The following is a 19,296-nucleotide window of genomic DNA, read 5'->3' on the forward strand; positions in this document are numbered from 1 at the left end:
GATGTCACTTGAGATGTCTGTTTCTTTAATAGCAGCATAAGAGGCTAAGGCTTTATTAAAAAATATTTTGATTTAATCAAAAGTTTATAGGCACGGGTAAAACTTGTACAGAGTGACATAGTCTTGAAAGAACGACCAAGCTCCTTAAATAAAGATTAAAAAAAATAGCATAAAATCTTGACTTTTAAACTTTAGTGTCTCAGCTGATATCAAATCATATAATTTATTTAAGAACAAATTTCCATAGGATAGTGAAATATTTGAGAGAACAAAATAGGTACTAGACTAATATTGCCACTACAACTCGCCCCAAACAGATCAACAACCCTTACCCTCTGCAAACGTTTTTAGAATACTGTTTAGAGCTGCCACGAGGCTTAGAAAACTAGATAAAAAGCAAGGGTTAGCAAACATTCATTATAGACTACGATAGCTTGGCAGCCTTAATAACATTGTAAAGGCATTATGCACTCCCAGAACATAAGCTCGTTGCGAATACTGAAAACAGACTGCTCGAGTAAGAATGACAATAAACAATAGGCCTATTTTTACTCAGAATAATGACAAGCATAGGAGTTTAAATCAAACTCATATACTTATCCTATTTTTTCAAATAGGCCAAAAAATGTTGGAAAGAGACAAATATGTTGCTAAAGTCGGTTTGAGTATTTTTACTTGCGTAGTTTGCGCAAACTCGCAAGCCAGTATATCATTTCTCGCTGCCACCGCTCTATGTTCCCTTTCTGTCTGTCATCTTTTAAATCCTCTGCGATTAGATAACCCAATTTTTTTTTTCAATTTTGAGAGTCTCACATGTAAGTTGAGTTGGAAACTCTTTTTGGTTAAAATTCTCAAATTTAAAAACGAGTACTCTTGTTAGTCTTTTATCTTAGACCATGCTTAGAATCTGATAGCCCACAAATACCTTTAAGAAAAAGGCGTTAAAAGATTGATCTAGCAGCACTCAGTCTCATTATCTATCTATTATCACATTAGTTATGCGGATATTCCACTTCAGAGCGCATTGAGTGGAATCTATGAATTATTAATACAGCTCTTAGTAATGTGTGGTGTAAATGTTGCTAGTTCCAGAAAATAAATTAATTTGAAACAAATAATAATTTCTATACTAGCAGGGAACTTAATTTAAATAAAATCACCAATTGCAAACTTTTTATATATGTTTAATCATTCCTTCAAAAATTATTCTATTGCCAAATATTTCACAATATAGTGAAAAACCACAGCATCGCCTTCCGTTGAGAACGACACTTCTCAGCGGACGCGAGACTCGATATAACATAGTTATACAGTTTATAATCTAAATTAGTTCGTTTTATTACCATGTCTTAGTAAAAATAGAGATTTCCCTCACGCGCGTGATTTCACGAGATGATCCTAAACGAATTGTACGAACTTTACAAGGTATACAATGGTTACAGTAACCCTACCATAAATATAAGAAAAAAATACTTAAAAATAAACACTCGTATAACCTATAAAATAAATGCATACAATGCTCTATCGACCGATTTCAGTCGATCTGAATCACTATCTTTGGATCGAACGCAAAATGAACCAATCAGAATAAAACTTGTTACATGCTAAAGGATAACTTATTTTGATTGATTTATCCGAAGATAGCAATTGGATTTATTGATATCGGCCGTAAGTTGGTACCGAACATCCTTTGGTAATGAAGTTATGGCCAAATGAAGAATCCTTTGAGTAAGTACATTAATTTGGACACAGCGGGGACTTTCAAGTGCATGATATGGCGTGGCGTCGCTGCGGGACAATTTCGGCTTCTACATTCCAACTTTAAATACGCCTTTTCTCTTTTCAGAGGTAGGCAGAGATATAAAACACATTTGGCTAGTACATTCAGTCAAGTAACAACGACTCGGTTGCCATTTCTCGTTCATTCCAAACATTAAAACATAAATTGGGGCACAGATAAGGTCAAACTCGTATTTATTTTATTATGTGCATTCAACGCAATCATTTTCAAGTACCCGCAGCCAACACCGAAAAGCGATGAGAATTATATGAATACAATGATAAACTTAATATTAGTGATACAGGAATGCACTGGACACTATAAATAACTGTCATGACAGCGAGAGAGTACGACTTGCGGTATACGGGGTCATTTTGACATTGCCTTACTAAATGAAACCACATACTCGTCTTCAGCTATACAGACGTGCCCAAAAACCATCTATTAATAACGAACATTTTCATGAAAAATCCTGGTTTTAGTTTTCTGATATTTTTATCATTTTATACTTTAATAATGCGAATATGGCGTGTGTGTGATTGTATTTCTGACTGAAAGGATGTTGTTGCCACTGCAACGAATTATCTTAGAGTTGTAGTGGCTTTAGGGCGCGTAAAATTAAAATCACTTTTTATTAATATTTATTTGTTCGAAACTTAGTTTTTTATTTTACATCTACGGCTCAAGTAACTTGTAAAGTGTTATTTCCAAGTAGATAAGTATGTAGTTTATTAACGCGATGTAAAAATGACCCTGTATTTAACGAGAACAATTAAATTACTTAAGCGGAAAATGAACGCGTATCAAAATATATTTTGGTTCGTTAAGTTGAAGCTCATGTTTCGACAATACATTACAAACAACCAACTGTTAACTTGTACTAAAATTTCCGTTTAAACGATATACATATATTTTTGTGAAACCTCTTTGTGAACAAAATATGGCTTTCTCTAGTTCAGTTTCACTGAAACCACGAAGCATGATACAATGGCATTAATACAATTCAGTTGTTAATTAAACATATATTTCTACAGACCTTTTGCAATGTACGTGCCAAATTAGTTTAATACTAAATGTGCGACTTCCTTACTTGAAAAATAAGTATCTGATCATTGCATTAATATTTCTTTTGTAATGACATTTATTTGTTCAAATTTCCACAAAATAATTGTAACTAACAATTTATTACTTTCCAAATATTCCAAACAGACTATATTGTTAATAAATTAAATTAAAATTAAGGCACGAAAATATTACTTCAAAGTAGTCTAAAGAAAAAAAAATATTTTTCCTCACACGTAACATTGCAAGAGACAAGTCACTAACATGGCAGATTCTTTGGTTTCCGACTGACCCAATCTTTTGACAGTTCATGTAAATACATACTTCTACACCTTGGAAATAATATTTTATTGGAATACAACGCGTAACAGAAGCTAGAGAGATAGCTATGAACGACAGACGTTGGCCTAAACAAATAGTTCAAGAGTAATGTGTTTTCATGAGTTACTGAAGTTTACTAAACATTAGTTTGTTCAAATTAACAAAATGATCTAACATACTATTAAAATTAAACACTAAAATTGACAAACTATAAGTATTAACTTTAATATTATTCTCTCTACAAAAAGATTGAACCGACATTAGCTGGCCAACAAGATAGATATTGCAGTAAATTGAAATAGGGTACGGGACTGATTTTTGTTCTTAACAATTATCAAATATTTACGTAATATTAATTTTAACACAGAAGATATTATTAAAATCCGGTGAAAAATCAACAAGTTATAAGTGTTTGAATTTCGGTGGAAGGGGTAATTAACAAGAAACAGAAAAGAGACGAAATACCCACATGTGACGTCATCGGGAATTACGACGCGTGCGAAAGAAAGAGATGAAGTGATATCCCCACATCGCGCCCACTTCTGCACATTATAATATTTTAAATATGAAATACTCAATAATTTTGTAACCAAGTTTTATGCAGTTTTCGCAGAAGTGCTTCTTTTTCGTATTAAAAGCCATTACATATAGAATAATGTACAAACTCAAGCATAGGCCGGTTTTCTATTGCAGAAAATAATAATATAAAAAACCGCGATAAAATTTGTAATATAGTTTTATTTCATTGTCAGAACTTTCGTGTTTATTTCTTTGTGTGACGAGACGAGCTTGCCGTTCGTCTGATGGTGCGCGATACGACCGCCCATAAACAATCGAAACACCATCCAACATCTTGAAATACAAAATATTGTTGGTATTCGCGTAAACATAAAAAATCATTTACTTTAAGCCACTACACAATTATTAAATTATTTAGAATTGGAACTGATGTCTATCACAACTTATTTAATAAACTTTGTGCCCATATTTATCTTCTATTTTGTTATCAATCTTATATTTTTAAACTCTAGGCGTTCCTTTACACGTTGTATACCAACATGGAAATGATTATAAATTTATTAATTCTAAATACATACCTACGTTAAAAACAGTTATATTTAGTAGTGCTAATCAACAGTTTAACTCTTTTTTATGTAATTTATTCAAAAAACTACAATTCCGTCACACCGTAGGCACGTGTTAGATGTAAACATACTTTTACGTTATAACAAAATAGGTATAGCTGCATACTTTATTACGTAAACTAAGTAATTGTTTAGAATTATTTGTTTTTACTACCGAACGCGTGTTCTCAATTACTTGCAAACTAATAAAACATAATGAATATCATAATTTAACTACGCAATTATACTTTATATTAAAATCATGGATATTCAATTATAAACGTGTAGCTGCACCTCTATCTACACATAACTACAGTGTGACATTTGATAAATATATTCTAAACTATTTGTTTACTTGTAAAAATGTCATAACTTGAAACACTGAGGTGAAGAGTGGCACATTGTTGTGGATAAACCGATTACTTACTCTTGAACGGGAGTATTTCAAACAGAGAACACATTGTAAAAAAAAAATTTGGGTCCAATTTGACCCATGTTGGTCTTATGGATATTCATTCGATAATTTTGCCAACAATAAAAGGGTAACTTATAACTTTACGTGTTCGATGAATTTGCCATCAACGTACAACGATACCATGAACTGTAAATATTTGTACTTGATTTGTAAATTGTTACTGTGTCGTAAAAAAACAATTGTTACGGAACGAGCCATGAAAGCTGAAAGCGAGAATTTTTTTTAGACATGATTTTGTATTTAAAAATTCAAGTACCGTAATTGAATTTATTTCAATATTAAAAGAGTGTTCGATAATTGATTTAAATATAGTTGTCATTACCTGGTCAGTACAAAAAAAAACAAAACTGGCCTCTTTAAAATAAGCTTGTAAAAATACTATTTTTCGGATTTTTTATACTCGTATTCATGTAAACATACATTTGTATTGGAATTAATGCACATACTGGCTGTTTTGATAACGCTACATTTTATAGTGTTTCTATTTGAAATATTCCCTTATGTATTGTTGGCGCATTGTCAACTTTTTAATAGTTTAGTGGCGAATCCACGGTAAAATTTATTCAGCCTGTATTCATCGAAAATTAATACGTAACTGAGTATGATTTTAGTTTTATAAAGTCCTCATCATTAAATCAAACAAATAGCTATTTAGTCATATTTTTGTTTAGCACATCGGTCAAAAAATACCCGGGCTGAAAACTTTGTTCAATTTAATGACTCGTAGACAATAATTTTATGTGAAATGTACATGCATGGTGATAATATAATGCAGGCAACATTAAAATTAACACACTTTTAAATATTTCTCAACAGCTTATAATTAATTTCAAACAACTCTTAGTAATACATCTTATTGTAGTTTACGCTCAAAAATCAAGCGCGCGCTGACGACCGCATTTTAAGTAAAAAACTGAAAAAATCATTTTAGTAAAATGTATATAAATAATATAACAAGTAATTTGACGAAAAACATTACTAATCCAATTCATAAACCGTTATTTCAACGCCTCATTTATACAAAGAAATATTAGGTTAAGACGTGAGTACACTACTTTTGTACTATAGTTAAAGATCATTGCTTCATCGACTGTTCGCGTTTAGTACTTAAAATGCGGTACAGCGCGCGCCCATAACATTACCTTAATGAGAGAACCACGACGGACGGACTACTATTGACTACACGTTATGGGATAAACACACTCAACGTCACTTGGTATACAGAGTTCCATTCAGAAAAAAATCCAATCAGAAATCAAAGATTTCTTCAGACAAGACAACAAGACTTGTGAAGAAATCAAACGCATACTCAAAATCAAATTTATTTTTAAGGTGGTAGCTCAAGGTCCATTTTCATACATTTTGTTTCGGCTTTAATCTGGGTAACTAAACAAGTATTGGCAAGTAAAGAATTTAAATTCACGTCTAGTTAGTGATTAGTTCTCGCAGTTGAAAGAAAAACGTAAAAATAATTAATAATCATGGATATTTCGGCCTTTAAAATTTAATATGACGAAATTTTAAAGGCCGAAATATCCATGATTATTAATTATTTTTACATTTTTCTTTCAACTGCGAGAACTAATCACTAACTAGACGTGAATTTAAATTCTTTACTTGCCAATACTTGTTTAGTTACCCAGATTAAAGCCGAAACAAAATGTATGAAAATGGACCTTGAGCTACCACCTTAAAGATAATGTATTGAAAAGATTTTATAAATTATTAATTGAAAGTTTAAAAAATCTATAATTCGTGTAAAATAATTGTTAATTTATTTAAATAGCGTCATTGGACTGGATTTTAGCGAGGTCAATGTATAAATAATTGCGACCAAATCGACGATCTTGTTCCATATTTGACACGTTTAAAATAAATTTCAATTTTAAATTCTAAAACCATTGATTACTTTAAGCGGATAATTTTTGACCCACGGTCTTATTTAAACAAAAATATTCAATTACATCGCGTACGTAACACAAATCACTGTAAATCCATAGACAAACTAATGTCTATCAAAACAGACTCTGTCCACCAAAAATCCAAACCGGTCAAGCAGTGTGCATTTGAGCAACGAATATTTAATTATTTTGCATTAATATTATTGGGATATCAGTCACATCACGATCACGCGTAATTCATAAGTATATTATTCATACAATTATGTCGTTTCGAAATATAACAATGTAACAGGCTAACACAGGGACCGGGGGCGCTAATTCCGACATTCCAAATTTTAGTACCTTTAATTTTCAAAAATTCGAATTTTATTTAAGTCTTCGTTGCTTTCGCATACGATACCCAACGTTTATACTAAAAAAATCCGTTACTAATTTGAGATTCCAAATTATTCTAAATTTAAAACCAATGTCCTCAATTTAAAACCAATGTTCTAAATTTAAAACCAATGTTCCAAATTTAAACCGTTCACAATAGACCCGCACGTCCTTTACAGTTTACAACGATCTTCTGTCTCTTTCTACCCTGGTTAGATAGAAAAGGACAGAGGACCCGCTAGCCTCCCCGCGTCCCGCGACACTTGACAATGCGCCAAACCGACTATTATCTAACATTAGATCTAGGTATTAGTTCGCACAACACTTCTGACTGCTCATCTGCGCATTCGCAGTACATCCTCTGTAGGAAAAAACGAGTTATTAAATTTTATTTCTAGAAAATTGACTTTAAGCGTGATACGGTTAAGGTCTAATGTCGTCTTATGAAATAAAAAGTAAATAAATAAATACAAAGCGGCGTCTATGTTCAATAAGATGGGAATATTTTTAAATATATGAAATTTCACGGCCAAGAGTTGCGAACAATATTCGGTCTCATAATACCCAGACTCCAAATACATGTAATTTTATTTCCAATGAATATTGTTTACACTTTACTTCGTTCAGTTAAGCGGGGTTTAGATTAGCAAGTAAAATTGCAGAAGTCGACTTGCACAAGCATAGCAAACTGACTTCTGCAAATTTTTAAGCTTGAAGATCTTGCGGCAAGTAGCATGCGCATAGAACTATGGCTGTTAGTCTAAACGAATCTAAAATTTGCGCAAGAACTAGTCTAAAGTTGACATTAGACTTATATCGACGGTTCCTACGTAAACTATCGAATCTGCAAAATGCGTAGGGACTGTCGAATATACATCGCTTGTTTAGTGTTAATTACCATGGCGACAAGCACTTCGATCCTTATTGTCTAAAATAAATGCAGTTCATTTTAATAAGGACCGTTTAAATATCGACAGTCCCTCCGCAAAGTATTGAGTCTGAAAATGCGATTTTGCAGATTCGATACTATACGTAGAGAACGTCGATGTGTGCGTGATCATGTGACTCATGCAGCGGTGGGTGATCATGTGACTCATGCAGCGGTGGGTGATGATGTGACTCACGTTGCTATTGCGGCGTGGTGGGCGTGTTGGGCGTGTGCGGCGTCTGCGGCGAGGAGGAGCGCGAGTGCGCCGCCAGGGACTGCTGCAGCGCCGCCGGCGTCAGCCACTCCCTGCACAACAACAACCCACCACCTCACTCACCGCCTCAGCGCTGCCAACTTATAACTATATTCCATTCATCACACGAAATTTCTGAAGCAAAACAATGTTTGTACATTTATAATGTTTATTTAAAATAATTGAAACGAATGTGTTAATAAAATTACGTTTCAAATTTCAGCATTATGTTAAAAATAAAGTAAATAATTAACATTAATTAATAGGTAAAAAAGAGAATTCGAATCTGTTGAATTCGAATCGATTGTTGCAGTATCGAAAACTTGATTTAAATAATGTATCGTAAATTCTATTTTAATAAGGTTTATTTTCGAAATAACCTATTCAAAACTATAAGCGAATAAAACTATACAAACTTTGGTAGACACCGCTGTAGGAAAGGCACGCAGGAGCTCACGTACGCGAGCCGGTTCACCCACGCGGGGATATCACGTGAACATAGCGCCTGCACACAGAAATAACACATGATAACAAAGACCAAAACAATGAGCAGTGACACTCGACAGTCAGGCAGACAATTTACGACATGAGTCACCGGTGATACATAAATAATAAGTGCGGAAACGTAAATAATACGTGATAATTAAAAGTTATTTTCTGAGTCACCGGTGACGATAAGTATTATACATATCAGTTACATATATATTTTAAAATGGCACGTATGTTTTCAATTACGAATTTATCATCTATCATATTAATTCTTAGTATAAGCGGAGCATAAAAACATCTCTACATTAACATTATGAGTCACCGGTGATACATTAAACAAGTTTGTTTACAATAAGCAATTAATTAAATGGAAAATTACACAATATTTATATTGTATTAAACGTGTTAACACAAAGACATGACATTAATTAGACTACAATGATTATAATTGCTAGGTATTAATTTCTATTGTTTTTATGCATTTTCTTCTCACGAAAGCCATTGAAATAAAAAATGTAATTCCGGTATTCCAGTGAAGCAAATAAGTGTTTCAGCATAAAATATACTTCTCATGTTAATATTTATAATGAGAGTATATTTGTCGCGGCCCTAGGCACAGATTCACATTGAGGCCTATGGGGGCTCGTGAACAGTTCCTTCTCCCTTCCTGCTATCCTAAGAGGTTTCCTTGTACTTTCTTCCCTTCTGAGCCGGGGGATTCCAGTATCCCATTCGCGGGTTTCTCCCGGAGTTGATTGCAGGGACCGATACCCAAAAAAAATAATAATTTTGCAGTTCAATCATTTGTCGGACTTACCTGACAGAATGCTGATGTGAAATGATTGCAGTTGTTGTTCATTAGATGGTATCTGAAATAGATTATTTAATTAACATAAAGATGTGTATAAAATTAACTAAACATACTTATATTACATATGAGCAATAAACACTATGTCAACTCAAATATTATACTTGTGGAGGAACACTGTCAACCAAAATACAGGTAAACCTATTTTGGGTGCTACAGGACCAAAACCTTGTGATGTAAAACTATTTTTGTGGAAATAAAATAAAAATAAAATTATGTCACCTTTATGGTAGAGACAATAGAGTAAGAGAGAGAGAGAAATAAGATAACTTTACAATACCTTTTAAACGAGCATTTTAAGTAATTTAACATTTATAATTGTTTTAGAAACAAAAAATGAAATTTTCTGAGCTTAGAAAAAAAATATTACATTCAGTACGGAGTGAATTTATACCATAAGGAAGGACATAGACAATTTTTTATCCCGACAAACTTTTTCACGCGGGCGGAACTTCGATCAAAAGTTTGTTTGCTTTAGTTACAGGTCAATCTGGAAATCTTTAGTGGCGCCCTCTGTTCATTATCCAACAATGGGCTCCCTATGTCTGACAATGATAATAAATATTTGTAAGTATAAGCCACGTCGCGTTACCTGTCACCTCTGAACTGCTTGCCGAGTTCCGTGACGAGCCGCCGCACCTCCTCCTCGCTGAAGTCCGTGTAGCCTATGTGCACGCTCTGTCTGCAAACGGACAAACAGACGAGTTATACAAGTATGTTTTTTTTACAATCTTAGGTGTTGATGTGGGTAGTTCCAAAAATCTATGGCGTAAAACTTGTTATAGTGAAAGTTGAAGCACCGAAGTCTTTCGTCAGTCGTCTAGCGTCTAGGCCACTGATTCCCAAATTGGTCCAGGTGGACCCTAGGGGTCTCCACTCTCCACCAGGGGAGACATGACGGAGGTCTATGTTGGCGTGACTAAAAAATAGGGGTTTATTGTCCGTAAGCGGTGGTCCACGAAAATGTATCTGGTTTGATAGTATAGAACTAAAATGTTGACTTGACTTCACTTATCAATGTAGGCAGATAACATTGATAGGGGTCGTAAGAGGCGCCGTGACCCCCACATTACGGTTCCGGTGGCTGGGCGGTAGTTGTAATGTACTTTCGCTGCGAAATCATAAAAAGGGTCTATCGGAACCAGCAAATTCTTGAAAGGGTTCTATGAGAAAAAAAAAGTTTGGGAACCCTTGGTCTAGACTAAAATATATTTCCCAACTAGTCAAACTGTAAACTTTAACGCATCAAAATATGGTAACTGCCTCAAAATTTTCCATAACTGTTCCTTACCTGAAACGGAACTGCTCCCCCAACTCGCGCTCGTCCCTCGGCGAGATCTCGAACACTCCCGTGAACGCGTACGGATGCCCGCCGTACGCCCACTCCGAGCCGTGAACCTGCACGCCGCTGTGGAACACGCCCACGCCAGCACCCGCCGTGTACCTGCACAAGATGACGGTGTAACATCCGGCTCGAAGGACCAAAATTTAGTACCCACATTTTTTTTATTTAAATCGAAGACCGAACTAATAAATGCGAATATTTGTGAAAACGTTTGGATGTTGGTTATAAGTAAACTCGAGAAACAGCTTGACAGATTTAGATGAAATTTGACAAACACATAGAACACGGCCTGGATTATCACATTTACTGATTAGGCTTATTTTATCCCGGTAATTAACTTCCTAAGGAAGTCATTGTTTTTATCTGATTTTTAACAAGCTATTATGTGCTTTAAAATATTTTCGCAGGCCGGCATAATTGTGGCGACTACAAAATTCTAGGCTGCATATGGACGACATTCCACTTACCACCAAGTCCAGAGGAGTTACATTACCGACAGCTTTTAATTTTTTTTACTGCAGTTTGATATTGACAAATTCCAATAAACATGACATACATTGTCTTAAAATAATTTTAAATACTATAAAGTTTAAACGATAGCTATTCAAGTTAATAGATATTTACTACTATGTTTGGTTGTCCATTACCAACGAGGTCACCACACCCAATACATTTCATCGGACGCTCTGTAGACATGTTGCATCTACCTTCAGCTAAGTGAAGTTAGTAACAAGTTTAAATTTAGAACAAAATATACTAAAACTTTTTGATACAATATTAATAAATTACTTTCGTGTATCATCAATATTTTAAAGCTAAAATGGCAGAGAGGTGATCATTTCAAAAATTTTAACTGATCGCCAGGTATAGTCTTCTACTAGTTATATATATCGTTGATATATATAACTAGTATTTGCGCGCGGCTCCACTCGCATGCAGTAGTTTTTCCGGGACAAATATATTAAGGATAAAAAGCCTATAGTACTCAGGAGTAATATAGCTTCCTATCAGGGAAAAAAAATCAAAATCAATTCAGTACTTTTTGAGATTACCGCGTCCAAACAAACTCTTCACCCACATTAGTATAGAATATAGACACCCAGTCCTCCAATACTTACCAGTTGGTCCAATACATGTCGTAAACGTTGAGCACGACGGCCGCCTGTCCGGGCCGCGGCGGCTGGCTGTCCGGCCGGCGCGACAACAGCGACATGCACGACGGGAACATAGCGCAGATACCGCACGACTGTTGTAACACACGTGACGTCAGACACGGCCATAGACTTTGCACGAGACTTTCCCGCCCTCACACCCACCACTACAACTCCTGTAAGCCAGGATCAGCAGTGGCATTACGACACCGAGCAGTGAAGCTCGGCGCGTCTCAGGGAAAACTAATATGTCATTATCCCGCAACGAAATTAATCAAATAGAACGATAGGGAGGAGTTGGAAATATTACAGCATAGACTTGTGTTGCTACGTTTACACGCTCGCAGTCTCAAAACACGAGCGTGTGAACGGAGCGTAAGTAACAAACGTGCGATGGCAAGCCAGTGACAGTAGCATGGGGTGAAGGGACGGTAGAGGGACGGCGAAATGTTCAAAAGCTTGAGAAACGATTGTTTAATTATGTCGCGTGTTCCGATTTGTTTGTAAGTTTTGTGGCAAAATTCGTTACGCCACTGACCAGTGATACATATAGGGATAGCGAACCAATAGCACGTGTGCCAGTGGTGGTACGTGACAAAATAATTCGCACACGCGAGTTATATGCTACACATTGTCTATGAATGTTTCTTTAGGCTTCACTTTGCTTAACATAAAGTGCAGTGAAGCTACTTTGCCAAGCACCGAAAAACAAAAACATAGTTGGGTCATAGAAAAGTTATTAAAAAGGGGCACTCGGATAAGACCAGTCCTGGATGGCACGTTGCAGGCCATATTTCTTTTATAAATAATGACATATTATCCCTTAAAGGTTCGCTATCCCTGATATATTTGTTTAAAACTAGATGAAGGGAGCAAGTCGCTCGTCTATTGTTAAGCGGTACTTCATTAAGCAACATCAGCTGAACTTAAACTGCGTCAATTGAGTCTGGGGGACAATCGTGCGGTGAAAAGCGAGTGATACGTATCCAGAAATATTGCTGCTTGAATGTATCGCATGAAAATACCATGCGCTAGTTTTTGTGAATGCCTGAATAAATATTGGTTTCAAAATTACATTTTCGTTTTATGTTTAACTAAATATATAAGTGATATTTTTTTTTGTTTTTCATATTTCAACAATTTGCATAATATCTTGTATATATGTTTTATAAATAAAGAAATTTGAATTTGGAGCGACTTCAATGATACAGATGAAATGGTTCCATACATGTTCACGTAATAATCAGAACGTACTCCTTGCAACTCTTACGGTAAGAGTAAAGCTATTTTTCTTTTCTCAATTATCATCCACTGCCAGTAACAGCGTAAGAAACATTTTACGCAACAAATGGTTTTTACGAACGTAAATTATGTTTACAAGTACTTCGAAACAATCAGGCCTTATACTGCATACTGATACATCGCTCGAAAGCGAACAGAAATACAAAACTAATCGCGGATGATAATGATTACAACAATTTATTATTTCAGCAACAAAACTCGTTTCTTAACATTTGCACGTGCACAAAATAAATTCGATATGCACTGATTATGCTAATCGATTCGTATTCCGATTTTGTGTTTAAAATCAACGTAGTGTTTAGTCATCGATATGTACGTACTACGTACTAGATATGGCGTTCCGAACACTCACTGTGTTCGACTCAACTGTACTGCAATCCGTACACCTGATTTTAGTATGGTTTCCACATTGGCAGCGTGTGATTATGCACGGAGTGGCGCTCATAATATAAGAAATTGAGTCTAAGTGTAAACCTGGATATGAATACAAATTATTAGTCAAATAAGTAATTTATTTGACACCAGCCGTAACGCAAGGTGCGCGAGAAAGAGAGTGAAATAACAATATTCCAAATATGAATAACTTCGTTATTTTTTTAAACAATTTTGATGCTAATTGCACAGATTTTTTTCTCATATTATATAAAATAATGTACAAAATCAAACACAAGAAACTACGCTATTAAATACACTGACCACTGCTCTAAACCAGAATAAATCAATGCTATACACTGCTGCGTGGTGGCAGAAATAGATAGACGCATTGACTATACAATACTTATTAAAGATAGACATTATCCGTAACACTTAAAACTCATATTAATTTTGTAATAAACTGATAACTTTTTAAATCACAGAGCACGCTGTAAGTTGTCGACAATGCAGGACTGAAGGACGTTGCAACAAGAACCTTATCAGCTGGGATAATCTGCAGCCACTCTGAGCTGTGACGTCTACAGCGTGAAAGCAATGGAGTATCCAAGTATTTTTATTATAAAAATAAATAATAAAATAAAATGCTTTATTCATAACGTAGGCGAACATAGTTGCACTTATGATAAGTCAAGGTACATGAGAATATTTAATTATTACTTAATAAAATTAGCTTATAGACAATTTATATTGAAAATAAAATAAATGAAAAATATAGTAAACAAAGAAGCCAGCTCGGGCTGGCAGGAATGAAGTAATATTATAAATTTTTACTGTGTACTTGATGCCTGTACGTCACATGGGCAACTCATTTAAAACTAGCGCTGTAGTACTGCATAGGTAATACTTCAGTATTTAGCTGAATGGGAGGTTCATTGTTGGTGCGATAATTGTTTATGTACTGTAGGATTTTGTGTTATCAATTTTTGTTCTAACAATAAAATTATTTCTTATGTATTGAATTTTGGAGAAGAAAGAAATTTAATAACATAAAATTTGATCTAGTCTATTATAATATATTTTTTACTGCCTCAGTGGCGTTATTGTATTGCGTACGCGATGCGCCGCATTGCGGTCCTGGGTTTGAATCCTTGGTTGGACAAAGCGATATTGAGTTTTTCTGCTCACTATCAGACCTGAGTCTAGAATTTGTGGCCGATGTGGCGATATGCTGGCTCTCACATCATGGAACAGAACACACTCAAAAGTGGACGCCTTACTTTGCACCTTCGTCTACCCCTTCTAGGATAATGGCGTGATGCCTGTATTTAAGGTAAAGAGCACAGTTCAGTTCAATCATAAATGTATAATCCATAGTTCAAAGTAGTATGCCGTCTGTTTGTGGATAGCGACGAACAAGCACTCATATATTCTTATTACCTACATGAAGGATTTAATAAAAAAAAAACGCTAAGCTTATACAATACTAGGTATTGATTTTTCAACCCGAGTGGTTAATATTGTATTTTATATCAATTACTGTGAGTTCAATCAAGAGTTGGAGTAGGGGCCCTTGAATACAAGTTAAAATCTTTGAATTTTATTAAAAATCAAAAGATATTTTTTTACTTTAGAAAAAAAATCATTACGTCAACAGTGATAAATAATGACGCATACAAATTATTACAAAGCGAAGAAACTTTAAAATTTTACGAATCACCTAATTTTTGTGCAAATATGATTAGAATTGTGTTGATTCGGACAAAGAAAATGAAAATCCTCATGGATTAGAACCATTGTTGACGTCATACAGGTTAGACAAATCGTAAAATTAATCAAATAAAACACAATGTTTTCAATGCGTCCCATTATCTATGGTTGCGAAAGTTTTTTTCTGTGTTTAAGACACAGACAAACTAATACATGCAAAGGAAATTCATTCAGTCTACATAAATAACAGATGAGACTACAAAACATAAACTGATTTACTTTCTAACTTGCTAAATTAATTCGAATTACGATCGCATACTCGCCTGCTATCGCTTATTGACCTTTTAACAACACTTGACTTTAGACGTACAGCCATTGTGTAATGTCATGCAAGTGCTATTTATAAATGGCGGGAAAAGTGATGCTGAAATGTAACCGATGCATATTATTAGTGCCTATAAGTTATGCCGGGCTTCCTTTCGTAAATTAATCCTTCGCTACTGAATCCTAGCAGTTACTTTGTATTATGTAGTTCCCCACATCAATTAGTCTTCATTAGACTACAGACCATAGCAAGGGTAGTTGTTACAGGAATTATCTGCTACGTGTTGAACTTTATTTTTCTTTAATATTCTTTATTTGCGCCCCAGCTAATCTTTATATAATGCAGAAACAGACACACTCCGTATTATCTCCGAAGGGGTAGGCAGAGGCGCAACTGGTGCACCCACATTCCGCAATGTATATTCCGTCCCAAAATGTGATAGGGGCAGGCCTACAATGTATCAGGCACAAATTCCAGACTAAGGCTGATACTCAGTAGAAAAATCCAATTTCTTGTTACTCCACCCATACCTGCGCCATCGACACATTAGAGCAGTGAAAAAAGTAACTCTTTCGAAGTTTTTTGGCTTTTCGCGTGTGGTGATAGCTTAGTTAGAAATAGAACGGACGGTAGAGACGAATGTCCGCAGGTTCAATACCCAAGGGCACACGTGTATGACTTTTCTAAAATGATGTGTGGATTCTTTGTGAATTATCGTTTGCTTTAACGGTGAAGGAAAACATCGTGAAGAAACCTGCATACCTGAGAAATTCTGTATAGAAATATTGAGTGTGTGTAAAGTATCAATCCGCACTTGACCAGCGTGGTGGACTAAGGCCTAATCCCTCTCAGTAGTAGAGGAGACTCATGTCCAGCAGTAAGACAGTTTATAACTTTTTTGAATGATCTGTTTTTTTCATTGACTTCTCTGGAATGAGTAGACTAGTTATTAGCCCTTATTGTAAGCGGTCATCAAATGCATAACTTTTACTATTTTATCATGTATACAAATATTTTCCATTGAATTTTCCTCCTGCTTTATAACTCATAGTGATAAACGTTAAAATGCATATAAAAGTACATTTATCTGCTGAAAGCGGGCATTAGCGGGGCTTAGCCGCGACTCGTCAAGCGCGAACAAATTAACTTTCGGATTACGGATCAATGGCTTAGCACGTAGCGTTTAACACTACACCTTTTCAAACGTATTTTGCAAAACAGTTTTTCAGTGGCAAAAATAGACAACCACGAATTGGTATTATTATGTCGGCTTTTTATAAAGCCAGCATAAATAGACTTAATTTAACAGCCAAATAAATTCTACCAAACAAATTCTTTACAATAATTTTGAATTTCGAAGTTTTCTCGGAAGTAAACATTGCGACGGTTTGGTAGATTTTGTTTCGTCTAAAAATAACTCCGATTCCCTGAACGCCTACAATCAAATATATATCTATGTTAACAGAAGTTCAACAGGACATAAACATACGTGTAGTTGTTAATGTTCCTACGTCACAAGTTAAATTAAGTAAGATATTTTGCAGTAGTATAGTAGTATTATAGTAGTAATATATTATAGTAGTAATATAGTAGTATTAGTAATAAATAATAAAAGTATAAGACGTGCTAAGGAGACCGCTAGAGGCCTCTCGAGCATTCGTACGTGTTGAAAATTTCGCTTGGCGCAAACCCAAAAAAGGTCAGGGACCTTTGGATTTCCATGTTATAAGTGGATTAATTATAAGGCTAAAGTTAATGAATGGTAATTATGGACTAATTATTTAGTGGTATAACAGGCCGGCATATTTGTGCCGACTGGCGATGGGTTATCACCTCTCGTCTGTTGACACGCTATCTGGAGTCTACTCCGCTTACTTTCAAGCGCAGTCAGGTCACTTTCTCATGCACGTACAAAAATTAGTTGAGCAAAGATTAACTAAAGAACTAAACTCCCTAGGTATATAGTAAATCTGCCGAAACATAAATGAATATTTCTCAAAATAAATGTAAGTAACGAAATGATTTTAATGAAATTTTGTTATGAAATTTTCTGCATCATCTGTTTTCTTTTGTTTAACTTAACATAATTACGTTTATAAGCTATCTAATCAGGCCGTATCCACCTACGCTGAGTATAGGCCTCTTCTTTGTCACGCCTCTCTTCTCTATCTTGCGTGAGTCTTAGCCACTGCTAATATATAGCAGTAGCGAGGGGTGAAATTTTCCAAAAGGTAACCCGAGGCAAAAAAAAATGCCTTAGTTAACATATCGCCGCCAATCTAAGAGAAAACAAAGACTAAGACAAGCTTAAATTAACCAGAAAAGGGAAGCCGGTAGGAATCGAGTTGTATGGACGCTTCGCCACTGATATATAGACTGACCCCCTTATTCATAGACGTTTTTATCTAAGGACGGAGTAAAGCTGTGATAACAAATTGTATCTCAATATTAGAGAATCACAACGGCCCTATGACTACGCACTGAGAAGCCTGCCATGCCGTCAGCACTGAGAAACAGACTTGTTATCACAGATTTACTCCGTCCTTAGATAAAAAAAAAATGTCAATGAATAAGGGGGTGAATGTGTTGTCAAAGAAAAAGAAATGATTCAAAAAATATCGTTAAAACTTTTGCGTACATTACTTTTAAAAATACTCAAATATTATACAGTAACATATCAATAACATTAAACAACTAATTTATCTTGTTAATTAGATGGATGTGTTGTGTGGAAATGGTCTAATGAGGTCCAAAGATGGAGGACTCCAGTTTGGTCTCAGGGGACTTATGACTTCGAAGGGCGTGTTGTTAAATAACATAAAGGATTTTTCTTTGTCGTTAAGGTGAACATAATATGTTCTCACTTCTCGCTACATGTTTTAATGATATAGAAGCCTTATCTTGCATTTGCCACTGTCGTAGGTGAAAACGTTTCGTTTCCACATTTTTTTCGTAAATCCCTTTATTAACCTGTATGGCCCTGAAATCGGGGGTGTGCTCGTGAGTGACAAAAATCTATTTATATTGCTTACATGAAAACCAAAGTATGAGGTCTACTGCGCACACACTCTGACAATCATGACGTACGTCTTCTCTGACTCCAATGGGAGCAATTTGAGGAGTCGGACAACAACATAAGACGTTTAAACAGTGTATAGATACATCGAAAAAACGATATAATACCTTATCCACAAGGTCGGTATAATTATATTTATATGTATATTTTTTGACACATTGATATCGTATCGAAGTGTGATGGTAAACATTGTAGATACGTGATACCGTTTCGACTGTGTTTACTGGTGGCAGGTCTCTCATATGTAAGAGTCCGCGTGGGTACCTAGGTAACACCGCAATATATATTTCTGCCGACAAGCAGCAGTGTGTAGTCACTATTGTGTTCCGATTTGAAGGACATTGTAGCCAGTGAACTACTGGACATAATAAGACTTAACATCGCATGTCCCAGGATGGTGAGCGCAGTGGAATACTAAACAATACTTGGTGATTCAAGA

At 35.2% G+C, this 19,296-nt stretch overlaps 1 protein-coding gene across 5 annotated transcripts in view; it reads right to left on the reverse strand.

Moving 5' to 3' along the window:
* Window positions 1-6,452: 6,452 nt before the first annotated feature.
* Window positions 6,453-19,296, reverse strand: part of LOC115450871 (deubiquitinase DESI2) — a 28,226-nt gene continuing 15,382 nt past the window's right edge. For 4 of the 5 annotated variants that reach the window (XM_030179013.2, XM_030179008.2, XM_030179012.2 and 1 more), the window contains 7 exons: window positions 12,040-12,167; window positions 10,868-11,020; window positions 10,169-10,258; window positions 9,526-9,577; window positions 8,636-8,724; window positions 8,163-8,272; window positions 6,453-7,399 (listed from right to left, as the gene is read on the reverse strand). In XM_030179013.2, coding sequence (XP_030034873.1) covers window positions 8,167-8,272; window positions 8,636-8,724; window positions 9,526-9,577; window positions 10,169-10,258; window positions 10,868-11,020; window positions 12,040-12,149 — 600 coding nt within the window. In that variant the 5' untranslated portion in view covers window positions 12,150-12,167 and the 3' untranslated portion in view covers window positions 6,453-7,399; window positions 8,163-8,166. Of the gene's footprint in view, window positions 7,400-8,162; window positions 8,355-8,635; window positions 8,725-9,525; window positions 9,578-10,168; window positions 10,259-10,867; window positions 11,021-12,039; window positions 12,168-19,296 lie in introns of all 5 variants that reach the window. The other variant, XR_005112131.1, reaches the window with a different exon arrangement.

The sequence above is a fragment of the Manduca sexta genome, chromosome 2, assembly GCF_014839805.1.
Source record: "Manduca sexta isolate Smith_Timp_Sample1 chromosome 2, JHU_Msex_v1.0, whole genome shotgun sequence".
Lineage (NCBI taxonomy): Eukaryota > Metazoa > Arthropoda > Insecta > Lepidoptera > Sphingidae > Manduca > Manduca sexta.